Raw genomic sequence first — 22,571 nt, 5'->3', positions numbered from 1 at the left:
TTGAGTACAACAACCCATATTGGCATGCATTAAAGCAGACTTTCCCAAAAAATAATCACATTGAGTTTAAGAATACATATAAAAAATCTACCATTCTGCCTCAAGGGAGAATAGTCCTTGACTAATGAGTCGCCCTCTATAAATAAAGCATTATTAGTATTATTATTATTATTATTATTATTATTAATTATAATTCAGGAATAGGCTGACCTCTGACCTTTCATTAGTGAACTGTATTACAGCAGTGTCAACTTAACAAACATATTTTTATAACATTATTAACTTTCTGGTTATCAACCTGCAGCTGGTTAAAATGCCCCCTACTTTTGGAGCTGAGATGTTTAATTTTACGATACTGTAACAGTTTGCTATATCATTGCAATGACTTGTAATTCTCTGTTTGTGCCAGCTAATTAAAAAACAATGAGAAGACTTCTTTACATGACTACACATTTATACCTTGTATTATTTCATTTATTTTTTATAGAGTTATTTATGTTGCTTTTATATAACATAATAAGCACGGTACAAACGGAACACATGGGGTTGGGAAAACGGTAGGTGTTGGGTGGTGTGGGCTGGCACTAGAGCTGGGTACAGCAAAAAAGTTCAAGCCGTGGTATTTCTCAACGTAATGCACTACATACCATGTTATACCGCAATCATATTAAGGACCGAAAAATTAAATGTTCTGGTTCCGAAGCCTGATGCTTCCTTTATCATTAAATTCTGTCTGTTAATAAGTGGAAAAAACATCAAGCTCTGACTTATAGCAAAATAACACTATATTATACCCATGATATAATCAGGAAAAATCAAGAACAGAAAATATTTTAGGTCAAAAGAAAATTACAGCCCCTCCCCATAATTAAATGGCCAGTACCTTAAAGTAGATGAATTTGCTGTGTGTTTGTTAAATTCTTGTAAAGTTGCAACAAACAATGTGTGTGGGATGCCAACAACTGGGCAAGAGATTTATCAGAAAGAAACAGTAAACATAAAACACAGTTACTCAGTGAATAAGAAAATATTTAGAGGGCATGAGAAATAATGTAAACTTCAGAAAGAAATAATTTTCTCTTGAAAATCATTGGTAGATTCACAGTTTTACAAAGGAATACATAAACTTAACACTTCTATAGTAACAAACTTAAATGATATGTTTTTGTTTTGGGAGAGAAATTTAATCGTGAAATTTTTCTGAAAGTTGGATTTTGCCTTACTCTATTTTCCAGTTCATTTGGCTTACATGCTGGCATATGTCATAGCTGTTGTTGTTGTTGTGATAGGGTTTAACGCCATTTTTCAGCACAAGATAGGCTATACATGGCGGCCAGTATAAATGGTGGAGGAAGAACCCGGGAAAACCCCGGAAAGAACCACTGACCCACGAGAAGCTACCGGCAAGCTTTCTCACATATCCACATTGGCCGAGCCCGAGGCTCGAACCCACGCAGACAGAGGTGAGATGGCAGTGATCCGTGATGGAGAGCGCTTTAGACCACTCAGCCACTCGGGGCCCCATCACAGCTGTCAAAGATGTGATTAAAGTATCATAATTATATGTGTCACAACTAATCTGTGACAGATACAACCGTTTTGTAAAAAGGATATATTTGAAATCTATTTCGTCATGAATATTTAAAAATAAAGCTGTTAATATCATTAAACTTGTAACAAGATTTATTGAGAATTTCTGTACATTCATTACTGGTGGAACTACCAATGTACCCGTACAGTGAAAAAGTAACGTGGTAGCTTACCACCAGAAACAATACACAGTAAACCGGTATACTGGTAATACTACACACTGCTAGCGGGTACTAAAAAGCAAAAAAGAGGCCCAAGTAGACCCGATATTTCTCACCTGGCTTACATAACTTAATCATTGACCATTTTATTAATCATTTTAATGGAGTAGGGTAATATCTGATTTGTGTGACCACCTGTCATTGACCAGCACAATTTCTTGCATCTTATTAAATAGACACACTACCATGAGTGACCAGCAACATAATTTTTTGAGAAAATATTTATCTTATACTCATATAAAAAAATGCACTGAAAAAATATGCAAACACCACTGACCTGTATTTAATCTTTTGCAGCCATAATTGTTGAGTTCAGTCTTAATTCCACCAAACTAAGATGGATAAGAAGATGAAGGAAGTGGAATCTGGTTACTAGTTCATTAGATTTATAACACTGTATGTTAAAGGCAATAAAATTAGATGTGCACTTGTCACAAGCTAGAAATGTAGTGCTTGTCATAAAATTTCCAATCGGATTGAACCATTGTTTTTAAAGGACATGAAATAATGAATTACACAGCTGAGTGCATTTAGAAAAATGGATTTTGTTCATTTCTATGAAAAAAATCAACAAGCAATTCATACTAGTAAACACATCTTCAATGGATTAAAATGTAAAACATTGTGCTTTGTTTATTTATTCGTGCTGCATTAAGTCTCTTTTTGAAGAACTTGGCATAAATATTTTTGCAAATTCTACAAATGCTCTTTCTGGAAGAAACAATGATGAATGCCAAATGACTTCCGTCTTTTGCAAAACTAACAGTAAGTGACAAATGCCTACAATAAAGGTCAAACTGAGCAAATTTAAATGGGAAACATGTTGATGCATCCACAAACAGAAGTCCCTCGAAGGGATTGGTGCTCTACTGGCAAAAAAATGTATTGTCAAGTAGACATCATAAGAAGTCTTTTAGTGAAAACAGTTGCTCATAATGCATGTGACCTGATAAGACCTTTTCTTATATAGGCAGCATTCACTGTGTTTTCAAGTTGTCAATCCTTGTGATGAAGCCACAAATTTAACACATGTACATGTTCAGTGTCAATTATAGTTCTACATCTTCTATTAATGTTTCACCTTAATTCCTTAGATTGTAAAGGCAGCACCCTCTTTGTTTTTGCATCTGACAACCCTTTGATCAAGCTGTGAGTTTGATACTTGCTCAGTGCCAAGTAAAAAATGGTTATCTAAAGTCTGTGATCATGCCATACATTTGACACATGTTCAGTTGCAACAAAAATATATTTCACAGACTGTGTAATCTAAGTGTTACTTATAGAGTCCAAGCCGAGTTTTTCATAAGCACCTCCATATGACACTGGAGTAGAGGAAATGGGGTCAGACTATTTTATGATAACCAGATGACGATTTGCAATGACTAGATGACAAAGGTGGATTTCAGAACTTTATTCGACAATGAGATTGAATTTCTGGACTTTGTACCGGATGACATTAGATATCGACATTTACAGATATGAAACAAAATGTAGACTTAACTTTTATTGTTTATTTGTAAGACGTGTAATTAATATTTCAATGGACAAGGTGAATCAGATCATTCTGAACTGTAATTGAATTTATGGCTTTATCATATAAATGTATTGAAATTCAAGCATTATGGATTTTAATGGATTAAATTTGAACAAGTTGTAAATTGTCAATTTCTTCCGTGACATATTCCACTCAAAAAATAACTCTACTTTACACTGGTTTTGTATTTATTTTCTCTATATATCTATTTTGGCTTGTTTCATTTTCCAAAGTACAACTCTGATTCACTTAAAAAACATCACCCCTTCAGACGGATCTGACTTGCAAAGAGAAATACAGTAGTCCCCCTCTTGAACGGCCCCCCTGACCAGCGGCCACCCGCTCCTTATGGCCAGAATCCGTTGGCACCGACGAGTTTGTATTCAAAAGTACCCCTCACAAAAGACCACCCGGTTAACGCGACCAGCGGCCAGCATATTAGTGCAATAATATAAAATTTACCCCTCACAAGCGGCTGCATTTTATTTTACTCTGTATCTAGAACCAGTATTATATTCATAATGTTTGTTAAGTAATCCGATTTCTGTTTCCCCATGTCAGGTTTTCGTTACAGAAAGAAGTGTTGACTAAAGTACATGTACCACTAAGGTTAATATTATATCATTTACGCCTCATGAGAAGACACATTTATTCCATACAGCCGAGAAAGACTCAAATTTTAATCCATACAAAAGGTTAAGTAATCCAATTAGCCTTACTGCTGTGTTATCATAAGATGTCCGGTTTAGTCATTCTGATAACTGTTAAGATTACAATTATGGAACAGTAGTAACAGCTGAGAAGTGGCAGTATCGATGTACAATACACAAGTCAGCAGGAAAATGGTTTGATAGCCTTTATGGCTTCCCTTAGTAAGATGTTGAGCTGGTTCACTTTGATAATTAGTGGCTATTACTACTGACACTAATTGTCAAAATTACAAATCCTAATGGCCGCGAGGTCAAATCTGTGTGATGTTAATGGTACATATTGAAGCCGTTTTGGCTTCTCTCACTTAGTGTAAAGAAATGTATCAAATAATAGGGTACCAGGCTGCGACTAACGAAGCACGTGACAAGATCACTTCCTTTAAAAACACACAGCAATTTGTTTAGATGCAAAAAAATTGTTTTATCAGTATTGTAGTTGCAACATGAATAACTTACTGCAAAAAAGATCAACATGTCATCGAGGAAAAGAAATATTCTCAGTTTAGATGAGAAAGTGAAAGTAATTCAACTGACTGAGGGGGGTGGTCAATGATCCTTGCAGAAAACTAATGTCGGAAAGACTCGATAAACAATATCATGAAGAAAAGGAAACAAGTCTACAGAAGTGGGAAGGTGAAATGAACAGAGAAAGGAAGATTGTTTGAGCCAGGAGATGTTTGTATCCTGATTTGAATGACAAGAAAAAGCAACAATTTTGTCAGCTGAATTGGGATATGACTTTACCGCAAGTAACGGATGGTTGCACAGATTTCAAATGCGACACAATATTAAGTGTTCTGTCCTCAGTGGAGAATCAGCTGATGTTAATAAATAAAGTTGTTGAAGATTGGAACAAAAGACTAAACGATATATGCAGGGGATATGACAGCAAGGATATTTTAAATTGTGACGAGACTGGTTTGTTTTTTAGACTTACCAAAAAAGTGACAGTTGATATGATCTGTAACATAATTATAAAGACAGTTTTAAAACTATATCAATGGTTATTCATAACATTCTTTTGAAAATGATGAAACAGTTTGTTTTACATTTATTTCACAATATGCATGTGATTTTTTAATGAAAATATTAAATGTTTTAGAATTAAATGTAATTGTGACTTTCATTATATGTATTTATTATTCGTATTTGTCATCCCCCTCTAGAAAGGCCACCCTCATTATAAGGCCACTTCCCTGCTGCAATAAGGGTGGCCTACTAAGAGGGGAACTACTGTAGGCTTTAATAACCCCAAAAATGTTTGGGGGGCATTTATAAGTAAGAAAATACATTAGTATGGAAGTTTAGGTAGTGATAACAAACTTGTGCAAATGGACAGATGGATAATTTTGTAACTCTTCAAGTCTATTGCCAGTAGAGCTAAAAACTGCATGATCTTACCATCACTGGTGCATGTGAAGTTGATCAAAATAAAATACTTGACCAATGTGTGATGGACAGACTAATGGATGGATGAATAAAGACAACACTTTATCTTTCCTTTTTTATATTTTGGCCTGGCATAAAAGCATAAATATTTGTATAAATTTGCACTTTGTAATTTGTTAAATTTCCAAGTCAGCCAAACATCTCAAAATCATGCACTAGAAACTTTTCAATTAATTAATTAACACTGAGAACAGTTGAACTGCAGTTCCTTCTACGACTGTCATGTTGCTCATACCTAAGAAATGTTAAAGCTTGTACTTAAAATGTATGTTCAAGAATTTAACAGCACCTCCTCACAATAATGACCATATGGTGTCAATCAAAAGTTAAGTTCCAAAAATGTAAAAAATGAATTACACAAAATCTTTAAGATCCCAAAAAATGAAATCATCAACTACAGTAAGAGTAAAGGTAGAGATATTACAAGTCGGCAAAATGTAAATAAAATAGAAGTTAAAATATATAATAATCAAAATTCATTTCTTTGTTGCTTGAAAAGATATATGGTTTCTTAACATGCCAATTATTTATTTATTATTATACCAAATCAAATACTATTATTTTCAATCCCAATGGAAGCTCAGTTGGTAAAGCCCAAAACATGCAACACAAAAGTTGCATGTCTGATACCACCCAGGCCATCCCTGATGAGCACCTTCTGTTTGCCTTTGAAAAACACAATTCACTTTAACTTCCTTGACATGGTAACACCAGTGTGTTAAAATTGCTGTTAAATACCAACCTACAACACCATTCCCTATTTGATGATTTACAGGCTGATATTAATTATATTTGAGATGATTACAAATGGGTTCAACAAGCACATTCTCAGGAAAATATGTTATTTCTCTCTTGATAACCTAGATCGCTGGCTTTAAAAATCATTATATAAAAAAAAGAGGTGGGGGCTACCACTCAACAAAACTTCAAGGCTCTCTTTCGGAAATATCTGCCAATATTTGGAAAAAGTGGAGGATGGGCTTCTCAGAGGCTAATGGCATCAGAAACAAAATGTGACATTTTTTCATGTCACTGAACTTGAAATGTTTCATCAAAAGACCGAACATTTACATGTGTCAGAACTGACCTTGATTGGAACTGCAAAAACCTTGTAACTAAAACAAAAGCATAAATACACATGCATTAAGATAACAAAAAAGTCTGCAGTCTGCACAAAATGTTCCCACAGCGCAGAGACTATGCTTTGTACCTCTTGTAAATACCAACATACAGCATGCATAAAAATGCAAGCTGGGTTGTTCCATATATGCCATCCCATAAAATGTCATAAAAAAATTAGAGGCTGTACTGTAATTTTCTCACTATTTCAAGATTGCATTGTAAACCCTGCGATGCTGGTGCATTTCTGCATCTAGGTCATGTACAGTAAGGTAGACGTTATGCACAATAAACTGTGGTATATGAATCAATATGCATATAAAGCACATGTCTCACCCTGTTTGTCCTCTTCATACTGTTTCTCCATGGCCATGATGGCTTCTGATATAGGATCATTGCTGTATTCATTCATCATCAGTTCCTGCTGGGCAAAGTCAAAGTCAATTTTCTGTTCTGGCTCCATGGTATGAGGACCTGAAATACCAAACATAGTATAGTAGAACCTGTCTTGAAAGACCAACCCTTAAGTGTTTTTTAATGTAACTTTATGTTTCAGTCATATTGCTACAATTTCTGCAGTGTGGTAGTTTATAGTGATTTCTAGCACTGAGACATCATGCCGCAATTATAGTCAATAAATCTGTGCATGGAGATCCTGGTCTCTCAAAACATGTGGTCTCTCATAACAGTGGTCCCTCAAAAGTGGTTTTACTGTACTAGTCTGAATTTGGTTTCATCTAAAGAAATTTTTAAAAACCCTCAATTATTTCAACAAAAATGGCTATGCAAAACAATACAGTACACATAACGTGGATTAAACAAGTTACAATTCTGCTGGTGTAGAATAAGGATGTATCTGAGTGTAATTCAGTGACAAGTGTCATTTTAGCACTGGCTGCATAACATTCAACAAGTGTAAATTGCACTCAACTTCACTGACAGTGGAACTGACCTTACTAACATGTAGATTACATGTGGCTTATTAAGTTAATTATATTTCCTCAAGGATTCACAGCAGACATGAACTCCAAGGGTTTTTAATACATAATACAATGCAGTTTACGCCTGACTAGACGTGTAACAAAGTGGACTAACCAAATTCCACTTATGTTAGTGTAGGAATAATATGAGAGCAGTTCAGCGATATGTAAGGCATATTCTGGCACTCACTGTACTACACTCACCAGGTGTAAATTACACCCAACCTCACAGGCACAGTGGAATTTACCTGGCCAATATGTAGATTTTCTTATTTGCTGTATTATATCCCCTGTATGACTCACACCAGATGGGTACACATAAGGTTTTAAATCAAAATCTAACTCCACAGCAGTGTGGCTTAGGTCTGACTCTATCTGTAACAGGGGCTCAGAGTGGCCAAGTGGTCTAAAGTGCTCTCCATTACAGATCACTGCCATCTCACCTCTGTCTGCATGGGTTCGAGTCTTGGATTTGGCCAAGGTTTTCCTGGGTTCTTCCTCCACCATTAATACTGGCCGCCATGTATAGCCTATCATGTGCTGAAGAATGGTGTTAAACACCACAACAACAACATCTGTAACAACTGGATAGTATACAGTGTAGAGAGGTGTATATAAGTAGCAATTAAACTAATTAATACACAAACTAAAATCAACATTAAAAAGAATCAGCTAAGGAAGACAATGTACATGGTGTGGGAAAAGCCCTCATCAGATACTGTACAGCTAAGGAAGAAAATGTATTGTGGTGTGGAAAAAGCCCTTGACTCATAAGATACTGTACAGCCAAGGAAGACAATGTATTGTGGTGTGGGAAAAGCCCCTGACTCATCAGATACTGTACAGCTAAGGAAGACAATGTATTGTGGTGTGGGAAAAGTCCTTGACGCATCAGATACTGTACAGCTAAGGAAGACAATGTATTGTGGTGTGAGAAAAGCCCTTGACTTGTCAGATACTGTACAGCTAAGGAAGACAATGTATTGTGGTGTGGAAAAAGCCCTTGACTCAGATATTGTACAGCCAAGGAAGATAATGTATTGTGGTGTGGGAAAAGCCCTTGACTCGTCAGATACTGTACAGCTAAGGAAGACAATGTATTGTGGTGTGAGAAAAGCCCTTGACTCGTCAGATACTGTACAGCTAAGGAAGACAATGTATTGTGATGTGGGAAAAGCCCTTGACTCATCATATATTGTACAGCTAGTTTATAATACTGTGTATGTACTGAAAATGTTACAAATAATAAATAAATTACAGACTTGGCTCAAAATGAATTGAAATAGACTCACTTTCAATAAGTATTTAAAATGTGTGTCTTGTATTCATGCTGTATTTTATTTTCATCAGGTGCTTTTATCTCTTGTATTTAGTTAAAACTGTAATACACCTACCAAGGTATCCCCTCTGTACTGCATAATTTACAGACCTCTGATAACACCTTACATATAACTATCTGAATACTGTATTAGCGAAATGTCAAGTGTCTGCCTTCCTTGCCACATTATTGCAACATGTCCAGCTCTGCAACTCTTGATCCAATGGGTGTGTAAGAAAAGAGACTGAAATATCTTGTTTCTTTTGCCATGATTGAATTGTCTGTAAGCCAAGCACTTTCAATGATACTGAATCAGACATATCAAGTATCTTCAAGACTTGGACCAATCTGTATTGAATGGAAGAAGATGGTGCTCATCTTAACTGGATGAATCATTCTTGACAGATCGTTGTGATGTATTACGAAGCTTTATAAATGAACTTTTTCTGAAATTTTAGAACCAAGTGAAGCCATTTTTGTAAAAATGTATAGTGAAAATTTGCCAGCTACAGGCTTCTTTTTTTGAAATTCCTGCTAATGACTATATACCTTATTCTAATCATGTTAATTTATTTTTAAAAAACGAGTAATGCTATAGTGTTTTAATGGATAAAACATCAATAAGCACACAAATGTCTTGGGGTTTGTGGGGGGGATATTTAAAAAAAGCCATGTATGCTGTATATACTCACTTATAAATCAGGTCCAAATGCAAACAACATGGACCCAAATCTGCCAGCATATAATGTACCTGTAGATGAGGGTCTTTGTTGATTGTTCTAATGATTACTCTTAACACACTGTACAGACCCATATCTGCCAGCATAAAATGTACCTGTAGATGAGGGTCTTTGTTGATTGTTCTAATGATTACTTTTAACACACTATACAGACCCATATCTGTCTGCACAATATGCGATGGGAGATCTTGGTTTACATATCTGCTTCTGTCTTGGTTTCCATTTTATTATTCATGACCTTAAACATTTTTCCAATGAATTGTCTGACAACAAACTCAGATTACACTTAGCTTTAAAGGGTTTATTTTTGTGTAAAATTGGCACTTGTGCCAAAGCAAATTTCTTTCAATTTTCAGAGAAGAGGATTAGGTGTAATGATTTATTTTATATTATCTGGGAAAATGTTAGAACAGAAAAACTATACAGTTTTAAGGCAATTTTATGCTTGCTGGGTTTTTGATTTTGAGACAGCCAATGTAAATGTGACCAATTAATGGAAAATTTGTGTGATGCCAATTCAATGAGAACTTAAAATTGTATGTGATGTCATTCTAATGACTAAACAGAAACTGTATGGAACGTCAATCTGATAAATGAATATAAATTGTAATTGTCAATCTGATGACTGATTAGAAACTCCATTTGTCAATCTAATGACTGAATAGAAACTCTATTTGTCAATCTAATGCATACATGCCAACCCCATGGTGAGGAGAAAGTGTAATCCGAGTGGACAAAAAGAGTAATCCAAGCAGAAAAAGAGTAATCCACATATAACATAATAAAATTCAATGAACATCTGTATAAAATGATTTATTTACCCCTCTGGTCTTTTATCATCACTTACTGCTTCAAACTTTCATATACAGCACTTTGAGCTTTAAAAATCAAGAGTCTCTCATATTACATTTCAAAACACTTTGTACCAGCTGACATTATGAATGTTTTGCACACCAGTAAGCACTAAGTGCTGGGTTACAGAGCCTGGATCTGAATTCAGTTTTATGTTTGTTAACAATACTGAACAATCTCACATAGTCAGTATTAGAATGGTAAAGAACCAATATTCCTTTCATAACCTGACAAAGAAGAGGAAATGTATATCTTGTTATTGGGTCTTTTAGTTGGGAAATAAGGTGTCATTGCACATCAACTCTGTCCATATGAAGTACACTGTCAGGTAGAATGCCAACTTGATACTTCAGGAGTTTTCCTTCTAATATATTGGCAGCCTTTCCTGTGGCAGGGTGCATCATGTGACAGGGACAACCTGATTTGCACAGTGATGGAGACATTTTTCAAAATATAGAATGCAACTCCTTTATGAATTCCAGTCATCACTGATGCATTATCAGATGAAAACTCTATACAGTTCTGCCAACTTATGTTTATTTAAAGCATTATTAAGCAAACAAAGAATGTTTTCTCCAGTGGAATCAACTGTTAATTCTGGTAATGAAAGAAGAGAACTCTGACTTTGCTCTTTTTGTTGTCAAAGTCTCTTAGACTGGCTGTAACTTTTTGTCATCACAATCACTGCTCCTGTCTGTTGCAATACTACACTGCCCAATTTTCATGGCTTCTGCAATTTTAAGTGAAGTATCTTCCTCTAAACACCTAACAATATTAGATGATGTTGTTCTTACACATGCATATTTTCTGCAATTTATCAGGAAACAGCCATTTGAACAAAGGATTAAAGTAGTCTTCTACCGCTAGGGGTAGTCCATGTTCTATTAAGAACTCTGTAAATAATGCCTCTGCATTTATAAATTTGTGTCCATAATTTAGTTCTGCTATAAAATTAAGTTCTCTTAATATTGGATTTAGTAAAACGAGCTAATTCAAGGTTTCTTTGTCTTACCACCAAGACCAATATTTAAATCATTTCCACACAGTCTGCAATGGGTGTGAAGCTGCCCTAGAACGGAACGATGTGTTGTGTAATTCATATGTTCATCTTTGAATCTATTTTTCATTTTTTCTAATCCATCTGTGAAATTATTTGAAAAACAATTTTGCTCTAACACACGCATTAACTAGAATAAATCTGATGACTGTTAGCACCAAACACCTACAGACTGGCTCTGTACCAGATATGAATTAGAACAAAGAATCTGCAGGCAATGCTTAAAGTTAGAAAACCAGTCTGTTTTTTCCTAACTAAGCCATACAGCTGCTATAAATAGAAACCGAGGTCAAAAGTTTGAAAGTAGAAACCAGCATGTTTCTTGGAAATAGGGCAGCTACTATAAATAGAACATAATACTGTTAATGGGATGCTAATAACAGTGAGGAAACAAATTAATAATATTTTGGGGAGGTGGATATACTGAAAAAGCATAATCCAAACACATTTACATGGAAGGCGTAATTAAATGAAAATAAACAATGATTACGCCAAAAGCATAATGGTTGGCATGTATGCTAATGACTGAACAGAAACTGCATTTGTCAATCTAATGACTGAATAGAAATTGTACACTGAATGGAAATTTAATGAATAGAAATTGTACACTGAATGGAAATTTAATGAATAGAAATTGTATGTGATGTCAATCTGATGACCAAATATAAATTGTATGCAATGTCAATCTGATGACCAAATAGAAATTGTATGTGCTGTCAATCTGATGACCAAATAGAAACTGTATGCAATGTCAATCTGATGGCCAAATAGAAACTGTATGCAATGTCAATCTGATGACCAAATAGAAATTGTATGTGATGTGAATCTGATGACAATATAAATTGGATGTAATGTTGATTGTTTCAATGTTTAAAAGTTTTGGTTATTATTCAGTTAAAGGGCTAGCTAACTGCTATTTTTAGAAATAATCCCTTTAACTTGTTACATGTTTTATTCTGACTCATTCATACAAATTATACAAAATTTTAAACTACTTACTGTTTTTCTTGGGACAATTGAGTCTGAAGAAATGATTGTTGCCCCACAGTATCCTGTTACCATGTTTCACACGAGTGCGCTCATGGATTACTGACCCGTTGACACAAGTTCTGCAAATCAAACATAGTCAGTTATACTACATGTAAGCCTTCTGGGGACATCTAAGCTAAATTGGCAACATATAGCCAAGATTGTGCTGATGTGCCATTAAACATACATAAACACACAAACACACACACACATCAATCAAAATACCTCCTAATCCAGGCTTCCACTAACATGCATATTAAGGTGTACACTGCCAAACAATAATTATCCCATTATCCCATCTATACTGTCATGCAGACAGTCAAGCATAAAAGGAAATCCCATGATCCCATGTAAACAGCATTGCATGCTGTTAAGCATTAAAAAGAATCCCGTAATCCCACTGATACTGTCATGCATACGAAGAACCCCACAATCTCATCTATACTGTAATGTATACTGTCAAGCATTAAAAAGAATCCCATGATCCCATTTATACTGTCGTGCATACTTTATAAAGAATCCCCCATCCCTTCTATACTGTCATGTATACTGTCAAGCATTCAAAAGAATCCCATGATCCCATTTATACTGTCATGCACGCTTTATAAAGAATCGCACAATCCGTTCTATATTGTCATGTATGCTGTCAAGCTTTAAAAGAATTCCACAAATCTCATCTATACGGATATGCACACTGTTAAGCATCAAAATGAATCTCCGGCATACACCATCATAAATGATAAAATAAATACCACTACAGCTTTGTTTTAAATGAATTGGAAAATAGAAATCAATAAAAGCAAGCAAAGCAGTCCTCCATGTTTTTTTAATTGGTTGTTCACAGTAAAAACATCAATCAAACAAGTTCATCAGCATAAACTGCCAGTGATTAAGTTTTTCATGATTACTAAGATCACAAAACACAGGAAAGACACAGCATATTTATTCCTTCCCTTAAATTGTCACAGAACTTAAATATACCTGTCACGCATTAGCTAACATAATTAATAAAAACAGTGGCAATCTAAAGAAAATAAATTTATATGGTAAAATTGCTGGACCATTTCTCATGACCAATCTAATAGCTGGACCAACTCTCATGGCTGTACCATTTCTCATAGCCAAATCTAATAACTGCACCAACTCTCATGGCTGTACCATTTCTCATGACCAAATCTAAAACCTGGACCAACTCTCATGGCTGTACCATTTCTCATGACCAAATCTAATAGCTGGACCAACTCTCATGGCTGTACCATTTCTCATGACCAAATCTAATAGCTGGACCAACTCTCATGGCTGTACCATTTCTCATGACCAAATCTAAAAACTGGACCAACTCTCATGGATGTACCATTTCTCATGACTAAATCTAATGGCTAGACCAACTCTCATGGCTGTACCATTTCTAATGAACAAATCTAATAGCTGGACCAACTCTCATGGCTGTATAATTTCTCATGACCAAATCTAATAGCTGGATCAATTCTCATGGCTGTACCATTTCTCATGACCAAATCTAATGGCTGGAACAACTCTCATGGCTGTACCATTTCTCATGACCGAGTCTAATAACTGGACCAACTCTCATGGCTGTACCATTTCTCATGACCAAATCTTAAACAGCTGGACCAATTCTCACAGTTGTACCATGTCTCATGACCAAATCTAATGGCTGGACCAATTCTCATGGCTGAGACATGAGCAAAGCAATGTGATGTTTTTGCTTTGCAAGATTTGTCCCTGCAGAAGAAATTTTTTTTCTTTTCACAAGGTGTTTCTCATTTTCAAATGTCATCCACTGTCTATAATGCTGGATGTAATGAACAGGTACATCATCCTTGAAAGCTAAACATGTGAGAAAAAGCAGCTCTGATGTTATTACGTTCAACAAAGTATTATATAACAGGGTTCATACAGAATTCTGAATGATAAGTTCAAAGACTTCCCAAACTTTCAAAGACCACAAACAAAGATTTCCAAGACCTATTATGTTATATGAGAAAACAATGAACGCAAAATACTACAATACTGTTTAATGATGAAATTCAAACTGTAATTAATCAAAAGAAAGAAACCAGGAAAACTCAACTACATCCGAATCTAACAACCTTGGACAATTTTTTTTGTGATTAAGGAAAGAAATTAAAATGTTTGGGTTTATTTCAATTTTCACAGACTTTTAAAGACCTATGGGTAATCTGCTCAAGTTTCCCAAACTTTCAAGACCTCATTTTTCCCAAACTGTCTGACCCGTTAGGTGTGGTCAGTCTGACCTATTGGGTCTTTCTGTTGACTTCAGGGTGAGGCAGGGACCAGTGGTATACTAATTAAAACAGTAATTCATATTTTATTCTACTGTTTATATCCAATATACACACTAAATTCTGTCCACCTCTCCAAATTATACACTAGTGTTTATCTACATTGTTTCTCACGATATTTGTCCACTCACAATATCTATCTATCACTCCATTATGTCTATTAGGTATCTTTTCTCTTAACTCCCCATCTTGTATATCTCTCTCTGATTCTTATTTCCAACTACATCTTATTTCTGCTGCCCCTTTTCTGTCCTCTGTCCTGTTTCTGCTTTTCTTTCTGCTTTGTGTCCTTCTGCCTTCTTTACTCAACACTATATATCTTGTATCTATCTATATACACATATCATAATCCCACACCCTTTCCCCACATACAGAATATGACTGACTAACCATTACTAGATGAATGACAGCTCCCTTCCCCCCAGATCATCCCATAACTAAATGGTGCTGAAATAGCAGGAATATGACCCAGTTATCCAGATATGTCATGATGCTGACCTGTTTACCCAGATTTGTCAAAGCCTTCCTGAAACCCCAAAACTTTACTTGATATGTTCTCACACCCAACTTAGTTACCCAGATTTATCATCGCTTCCCTCACCTCTATCTCTGAAATTAACATTATTCATATCCCCAAACATATTATTAGTTAGAAATCTGATATTGGTAATGCGATATATTTTACTTTATCCCACACTAAAATCCCTTTTGTCATATATGCTAAGAATCCATTTGGTCATAGATGGACAAACACAGGTAACACCAGTCCTACAACTGCCATTGTGAGGTATCAAAAATTACTTCTCCGAAAAGTCAGATGCTGGCTTAACAGGGCAGGTGGTTGTTTAAACTCACCACTGCAGATTATTTCACTTTACTGAATAAATTATACTAGCATTTCTCAAATGCTCAGTAGAGGGCCCTGCGCTTTTAAATAGGATTACTTGCAGAGATGGGCTATTAAGCAAAGCTTTCTTAGCCTGAATTTACCTAATTTTATTAAAGTTGGGGAAGGTCCCATCATCAAGAAAGGATCTATTTTTTGAGAAATAAGCTAGTAAACTAGGATGAATAATGTTACCTGCCATTTGGAGTCAATGAAATGAAGAATAAATACTTTTCTGTAGTATAACAGGTTATGTTGCCTTAGCTTTTGACTTTATCACAAGTGATGAACTGTTATCTTGGATTGGAAAGTCTACCAATGTACAGAAGGTTTCTTTCTTCATATCTGTGATAGAACCAGCACAGGTTAGTTAACATTGCTTTCTCAACCTTCATCACCTAGTTTAAGAGGGGGGGGGGGGTGTCATTGCATCACCGTCCTACCAGCCATCTCTATATAACTCTAACTCCTCCTAAAATGATAAACTGTATGTACATAGGTTGCCTCTGTGACAACCATCTGTAAGATGGGGTTTCATTTTGGCACCATCCAGGACCAGTTCCAAGATGGGCATCAAAGCTCAAATTTAAAGAAATGCATTTAGGCTGACATTTCTGATAAATATTTTCTGTTCCAAAATATTAAGCATACAGTCACAAAAAGAAAAATATATGTAACAAATCTGAGGCTAAGGCAATGGGTCAAAATGGGATTGGAGTAATGCTCTGCAACAGGAGTTTCCTGAAAGGCCTCGTGCTCTACTACAGAAAAAGAATTTCCAGGAATTTAAAATGATACTATTTCTTCTTTTTAAATACTGAGTGTTTAAACCATCTTGAGGGACAAGGGTTTCAAATTAGCTGCAGTGATGGCCATACTGATTATTACGATGGCCACCATTTTCATTTAGGAGAAATTAGATTTGGTGACAAGATTTTCAACATCTTCACCATGGCAGTCATTTTGGATGTCTGCAGGACACCATTTTCATTTACGACAAACTAGATATCATAGGAATTTTTTTGGTATGTCGACAGGATAATTCCAGAGGAGTAGCTACATGAAGTTTTAAAGATGGCCACTAAGGTGACCATACTGAATTTCAGTTCATGCAGCACATATATTCAGGACACACCATAGGCATATGTCTGATAAAAGACCTATGTCAATATGGCTTTCCATTCAGGGCAGGCAACTCTAAAGATTATCAAGATGGCTACAATGGTAGCTATATCTGAGATCACATCTGCACCATTTTTTTATTATTCAGGACCAGGCAGATAATATAACTGGTAAAAACCATGTCAGTATGATTTTCATTTAAGAGTAGGGGGTCAAAGGTGACTGAGTGGTCCAAGGGTACTTGCCTTTACAGATCACTGACACCTCTGTCTGCATGGGTTTGAATATTGGGGAAGCCAATGTATGTATGTGAGTGTTGCCATGACAGCCAGTATAACTTGTGCATGAAGAACTGAGGAAAACACTGGTAAGAACCACCTATCCATGGGAAGCAACTGGTAAGCTTTCTCACATACCAACATTGGTTAAGCCTGAGACTAGAACCCAAATAGACAGAGGTGAGATGGGAGTGATTGGGTGTTTTGTGTCTTGGATTTTTAACATAGATTTAACAATTTTTCAATCATATTGCTACATTGTCTGCATTGTGGCAGTTTATGGTGATGTCTAGCACTGGGGCATCATGCCGCAGACATGTAGCTTGGTGTCCCACCCAGTCACATTATACAGAACTCCTAACACTAACCTCTTAATGCTGAGCACCTAGTGAAGCAGCTGTTAGTAACATTTTTATAAGCCTCTTGTATGACTAGGACGAGGTTCAAAACCACGAGCTCCTGCATCTGAGGTGGACACTCTAACCACTAGGTCACCGGATTGGTCTAGGAGTGATTGATAAAGAGGAACGACTCAGCCATCTGGGGTCTTCTCAACAGTCTGAGAAAATGAGCTAAATGTGAGAGTTTGACATAATGATAGGTGCATATGATGAACAGTAGTCTCAATGAAGAACACACCCATCAAGTTTCATGACTGTTCATAACAGTAGTCTCAATGAAGAACACACCCATCAAGTTTCATGACTGTTCATAACAGCAGTCTCAATGAAGAACACACCCATCAAGTTTCATGACTGTTCATAACAGCAGTCTCAATGAAGAACACACCCATCAAGTTTCATGACTGTTCATAACAGTAGTCTCAATGAAGAACACACCTATCAAGTTTCATGACTGTTCATAACAGTAGTCTCAATGAAGAACACACCCATCAAGTTTCATGACTGTTCATAACAGTAGTCTTGATGATGAACACACCCATCAAGTTTCATGACTGTTCATAACAGTAGTCTCAATGAAGAACACACCTATCAAGTTTCATGACTGTTCGTAACAGTAGTCTCAATGAAGAACACACCCATCAAGTTTCATGACTGTTCATAACAGTAGTCTCAATGAAGAACACACCCATCAAGTTTCATGACTGTTCATAACAGCAGTCTTGATGATGAACACACCCATCAAGTTTCATGACTGTTCATAACAGTGTCAGAAAATATGAGCAAGATGCAAAGCTTTTATGTCAATATAAGTCACTGAATAAAGTAGTAAAAGATGCTTACCTGGCACCTTCAAAAGGAGTAAGAAACACTTCATTGTTTACGATTTCTACGACACAATGTTGAGGTTGAATACCCAGACCACTAAGTTGAATATCGTGTTCTATATGATCTGCATCAGGACCGCCAGGACAACCCACTAGCGTGTGTTCCTGGAAAGAAAAAAATAAAAGTTATCGTTACATTTTATTCATACTCTAGCAGGATCAAACAAATTTAATAACTGCTGCCATCAGTGATCAAACCTGTGTTTTGTTTGTTTGCAGTCCAGTGCACAGACCATCTGACTTAAATGTCCAGACAAGACAGACTGCTTAGTAAGTGGTCTTGTATGCCTCAGACAGTGGACTTAAACCCTTCTATACATTGACATTCATCCTCAAAGTTCACTCAGGTTTACATTGTCTAACATGACACCATCTACTGGTATTGCAAGCTGGCCAAGCCCCAAATATAACAAGGTGATACAAAGTCTAGGACTCTGGCTATCAGGGAAACCCAGTTTGTTTGTGTGGCAGTGCACCAGGAAGACTGGTTAGTAAAATTACTTGTATACCTCAATGGTAACCACTACACTACACTACACTATACTATGTTGATTGCAAAACTAGTTCCACATTTTTACAACAGTTCCAATATCGGTGTTATGTACTCTTAAAAGTGCAGGACTGAAGAACCCCGAAAAAACGAGTTACACTGAATGGGCAAATATACAACCTGCATATCTAAATGAAGGGATGAGCAACAACTTCATTTTTATAGCTCAGTCTAGGTTACATATTGAAAATCCGAATAATAACTGGGTAAAAATAAGCATGTACCAAACATAACATCACATGAAACTTTGCAGGAAAAATATATTCATAAGAACAACATAGTCCAACAAAAAAAATGGAATTGTATATTCTTTTTAAGTGATTGCTGGAATTGTATATTCTTTTTAAGTAATTGATATTGTTGTTGTTGTCGTTGTTGTGGGGTTTAATGCCATTTTTCAGCACAAGATAGGCTATGTATGGCGGCCAATATTAATGGTGGAGGAAGAACCCAGGAAAACCCTGGGAAGAACTACTGACCCACAAGAAGCTACTGGCAAGCTTTCTCACACATCCACATTGGCCGAATCCTAGACTCAAACCCACGCAGACAGAGGTGAGATGGCAGTGATCTGCAATGGAGAGCGATTTAGACCACTCGGGGCCCTTAAGTAATTGATGGAAGTACAGTAGTCCCCCTCTTGAACGGCCCCCCTGACCAGCGGCCACCCGCTCCCTATGGCCAGAATCCGTTGGCACCGACGAGTTTGTGTTCAAAAGTACCCCTCGCGAAAGGCCACCCAGCTAACGCGACCAGCGGCCAGCATATTAGTGCAAAATCATAAAATGTACCCCTCACAAGCGGCCGCATTTTATTTGAATATGTATCCAGAACCAGTATTGTATTCATAACGTGTGTTAAGTAATCCGATTTCTGTTTCCCGATGTCAGGTTTTCGTTACTGAAAGAAGTGTTGAGTAAAGTACATTTACCACTAAGGTTAATATTATATCATTTACGCCTCACGAGAAGCCAAATTTATTCCATAAAAACTGAGAAAGACTCAAATTTTAATCCAATCAAAAGGGTACATACATGTAATCCAATTAGCCTTACTGCTGTGTTATCATAAGATGTCCGGTTTAGTCACTCTGATAATTGTTAAGAATACAATTATCGAACAGTAGAAACAGCTGAGAAGTGGCAGTATTGATGTACAATACCCAAGTCAGCAGGAAAATGGTTTAATAGCCTTTATGGCTTCCCTTAGTAAGATGTTGAGCTTGTTCACTTTGGTAATCAGTGGCTATTACTACTGACAATAATTGTCAAAATTACGAATCCTAGTGGCCGCGAGGTCAAATCTGCGTGATGTTAATGGTACATATCGAAGACGTTTTGGCTTCTCTCATCTAGTTTCAAGAAATGTATAAAAACAATAGGGTACCAGACTGCGACTAACGAATCACGTGACAAGATCACTTCCTTTAAAAACACACGGCAATTTGTTTAGATGCATACAAAATTGTTTTATCAGTATTGTAGTTGGCAACATGAATAACTTACTGCAAAAAGATCAACATGTCATCGAGGAAAATAAAAATTCTCAGTTTAGAGGAGAACGTGAAAGTAATTCAACTGACCGTGGGGGGGGGGGCGTCAAGGATCCTTGCAGAAAACTAACGTCGGGAAGACTCAGATAAACAATATCGTGAAAGATAATGAAACAGTTCTGCAGAAGTGGAAAGGTGAAATGGACGGAGAAAGGAAGATTGTTTGAGCCAGGAGACGTTTGAATCCTGATTTGAAAGACAAGAAAAAGCAAAAATTTTGTCAGTTGAACTGGGATATGACGACTTTACCGCAAGTAACGGATGGTTGCACAGATTTCAAGTGTGACACAGTATCAAGTGTTCTGTCATTAGCAGCGAATCAGCTGATGTTAATAATGAAGTTGTTGAAGACTGGAACAAAAGACTAAACGATATATGCAGGGGATATGACAGCAAGGATAGTTTTAATGTGATGAGACTGGTTTGTTTTTTAGATTGTTACCAACAAAGTGACGTGATGTGAACTGTAACATAATTATAAAGACAGTGTTAAAACTGTATCAATGGTTATTCATAGCATTCTTTTGCAAATGATGACAAAGTTTGTTTTACATTTATTTCACATCATGCATGTAATTTTTTAATTAAAATATTAAATATTTAAAATTAAATGTACTTGTGACTTTTTTCATATGTATTTACTATTCGCATTTGTCATCTCCCTCTAGAAAGGCCACCCGCATTATAAGGCCACTTCCCTGCTGCATTAGGGGTGGCCTTATAAGAGGGGGACTACTGTATGTATGTTTTGTAAATGATTAATGGCATTGTATATCCTTTTCAAATGGTGGCCATATTGGATGTTCAAGCAGCACAACTTTCAGTTAGGACTAGCTCGATAACTATGAAAAAATTCACCATAATCCTGCAAGTAGTTTAAGAGTAGTAGGATACCCAACTTATGTTGATGGACAGACAAATGATGAAACCCCATCTCATAAACTCCTCTGGTCTATGACTGGTAAAACTACAAAAACCAAATAAACAAAATACAAAATGTGTATGACCCCTGCTAATTTCAATATATCTGCATACATCTGAGCTGATACGTCACTGCGAGATTCTGAAAAATCCAAAGATTCAGATTTATTTTCTTTTTTTTGAAGAAATCCTCTTTAGACAAAGATGGAGAATGACATTTTATTAGATATAATGAGAGGTCCAAAGTGCAAATGCAGGAGATCTGTTTTTCCAATGCAAGAATATGCATGTCCAATTCTGGAAATCTGCATTTCTAATTCCAGAGATTTGTTATTAATACATAAACATATCCATGATACAAATTTATCTTCATCAAAATATGAAACCCTCTCTGATGTTTCAAATAAGGAATGGAAAGAAATTTGGCAATAGCAATAGTGAATACATGTAGTATGTTTCTTATGGTAGTTATTAACATTGAAACCTAAAAGATTCATCACTGTTGACACAGATGCATTTCCAGAGCCAATAATTATTTAGACGGCATTTAATGTCAGCCTCATTATCATTAAGATAACGTTATCATTGTCAGTCCCATTAGCATTTTAATGATGTTATCCTATGTCAGACCCATTATCATTATGGTGGTGTTTATCCTATGTCATCCCACTCATCATTATGATGTCCTACGTCAGCCCCATTAGCATTATGTTGTTCTCCTATGTCAGTCCCATTATCACTATAATATTATCCTATAATAATAATAATAATAATAATAATAATGCTTTACTTATAGAGGGTAACTCATTAGTCAAGGACTATTCTGCCTTGAGGCATCTTAAGGAGAGCATAACAATACACATTATATGAAGATAGCAATAATTGCTGTTTATTTTAACATGTTTAGTATTAAAATACTAAATTCTATTATCTATTAGAAGCACATACATGCTCATGATATCTCTTCTTAAATACTCTAATATTTTCAGCAGATTTTACATGTAGTGGAAGATTGTTCCACAGAACTGTACCAGAGTATAGGAAGCTTTTT

General features: G+C 36.0%; 1 protein-coding gene across 1 annotated transcript in view; it reads right to left on the bottom strand.

The window, feature by feature from the left end:
- The window catches only part of LOC149787234 (kinesin-like protein KIF13A), a 398,962-nt gene that overhangs the window by 106,883 nt on the left and 269,508 nt on the right, over positions 1–22,571 (bottom strand). Inside the window, exons 14-16 of the mRNA XM_089977741.1 lie at positions 18,454–18,602; positions 12,570–12,679; positions 6,960–7,097 (exon numbers count right to left, since the gene is read on the bottom strand). Of these exons, the coding sequence (XP_089833867.1) occupies positions 6,960–7,097; positions 12,570–12,679; positions 18,454–18,602 (397 nt within the window). The remainder of the gene's footprint in view (positions 1–6,959; positions 7,098–12,569; positions 12,680–18,453; positions 18,603–22,571) is intronic.

Source organism: Sinohyriopsis cumingii, chromosome 12 (assembly GCF_028554795.1).
Source record: "Sinohyriopsis cumingii isolate HCF-2022 chromosome 12, ASM2855479v2, whole genome shotgun sequence".
Classification (NCBI taxonomy): domain Eukaryota; kingdom Metazoa; phylum Mollusca; class Bivalvia; order Unionida; family Unionidae; genus Sinohyriopsis; species Sinohyriopsis cumingii.
The sequence above is the reverse complement of the archived record's forward strand: the minus strand, read 5'-3'. Positions and strand labels throughout refer to the sequence as shown.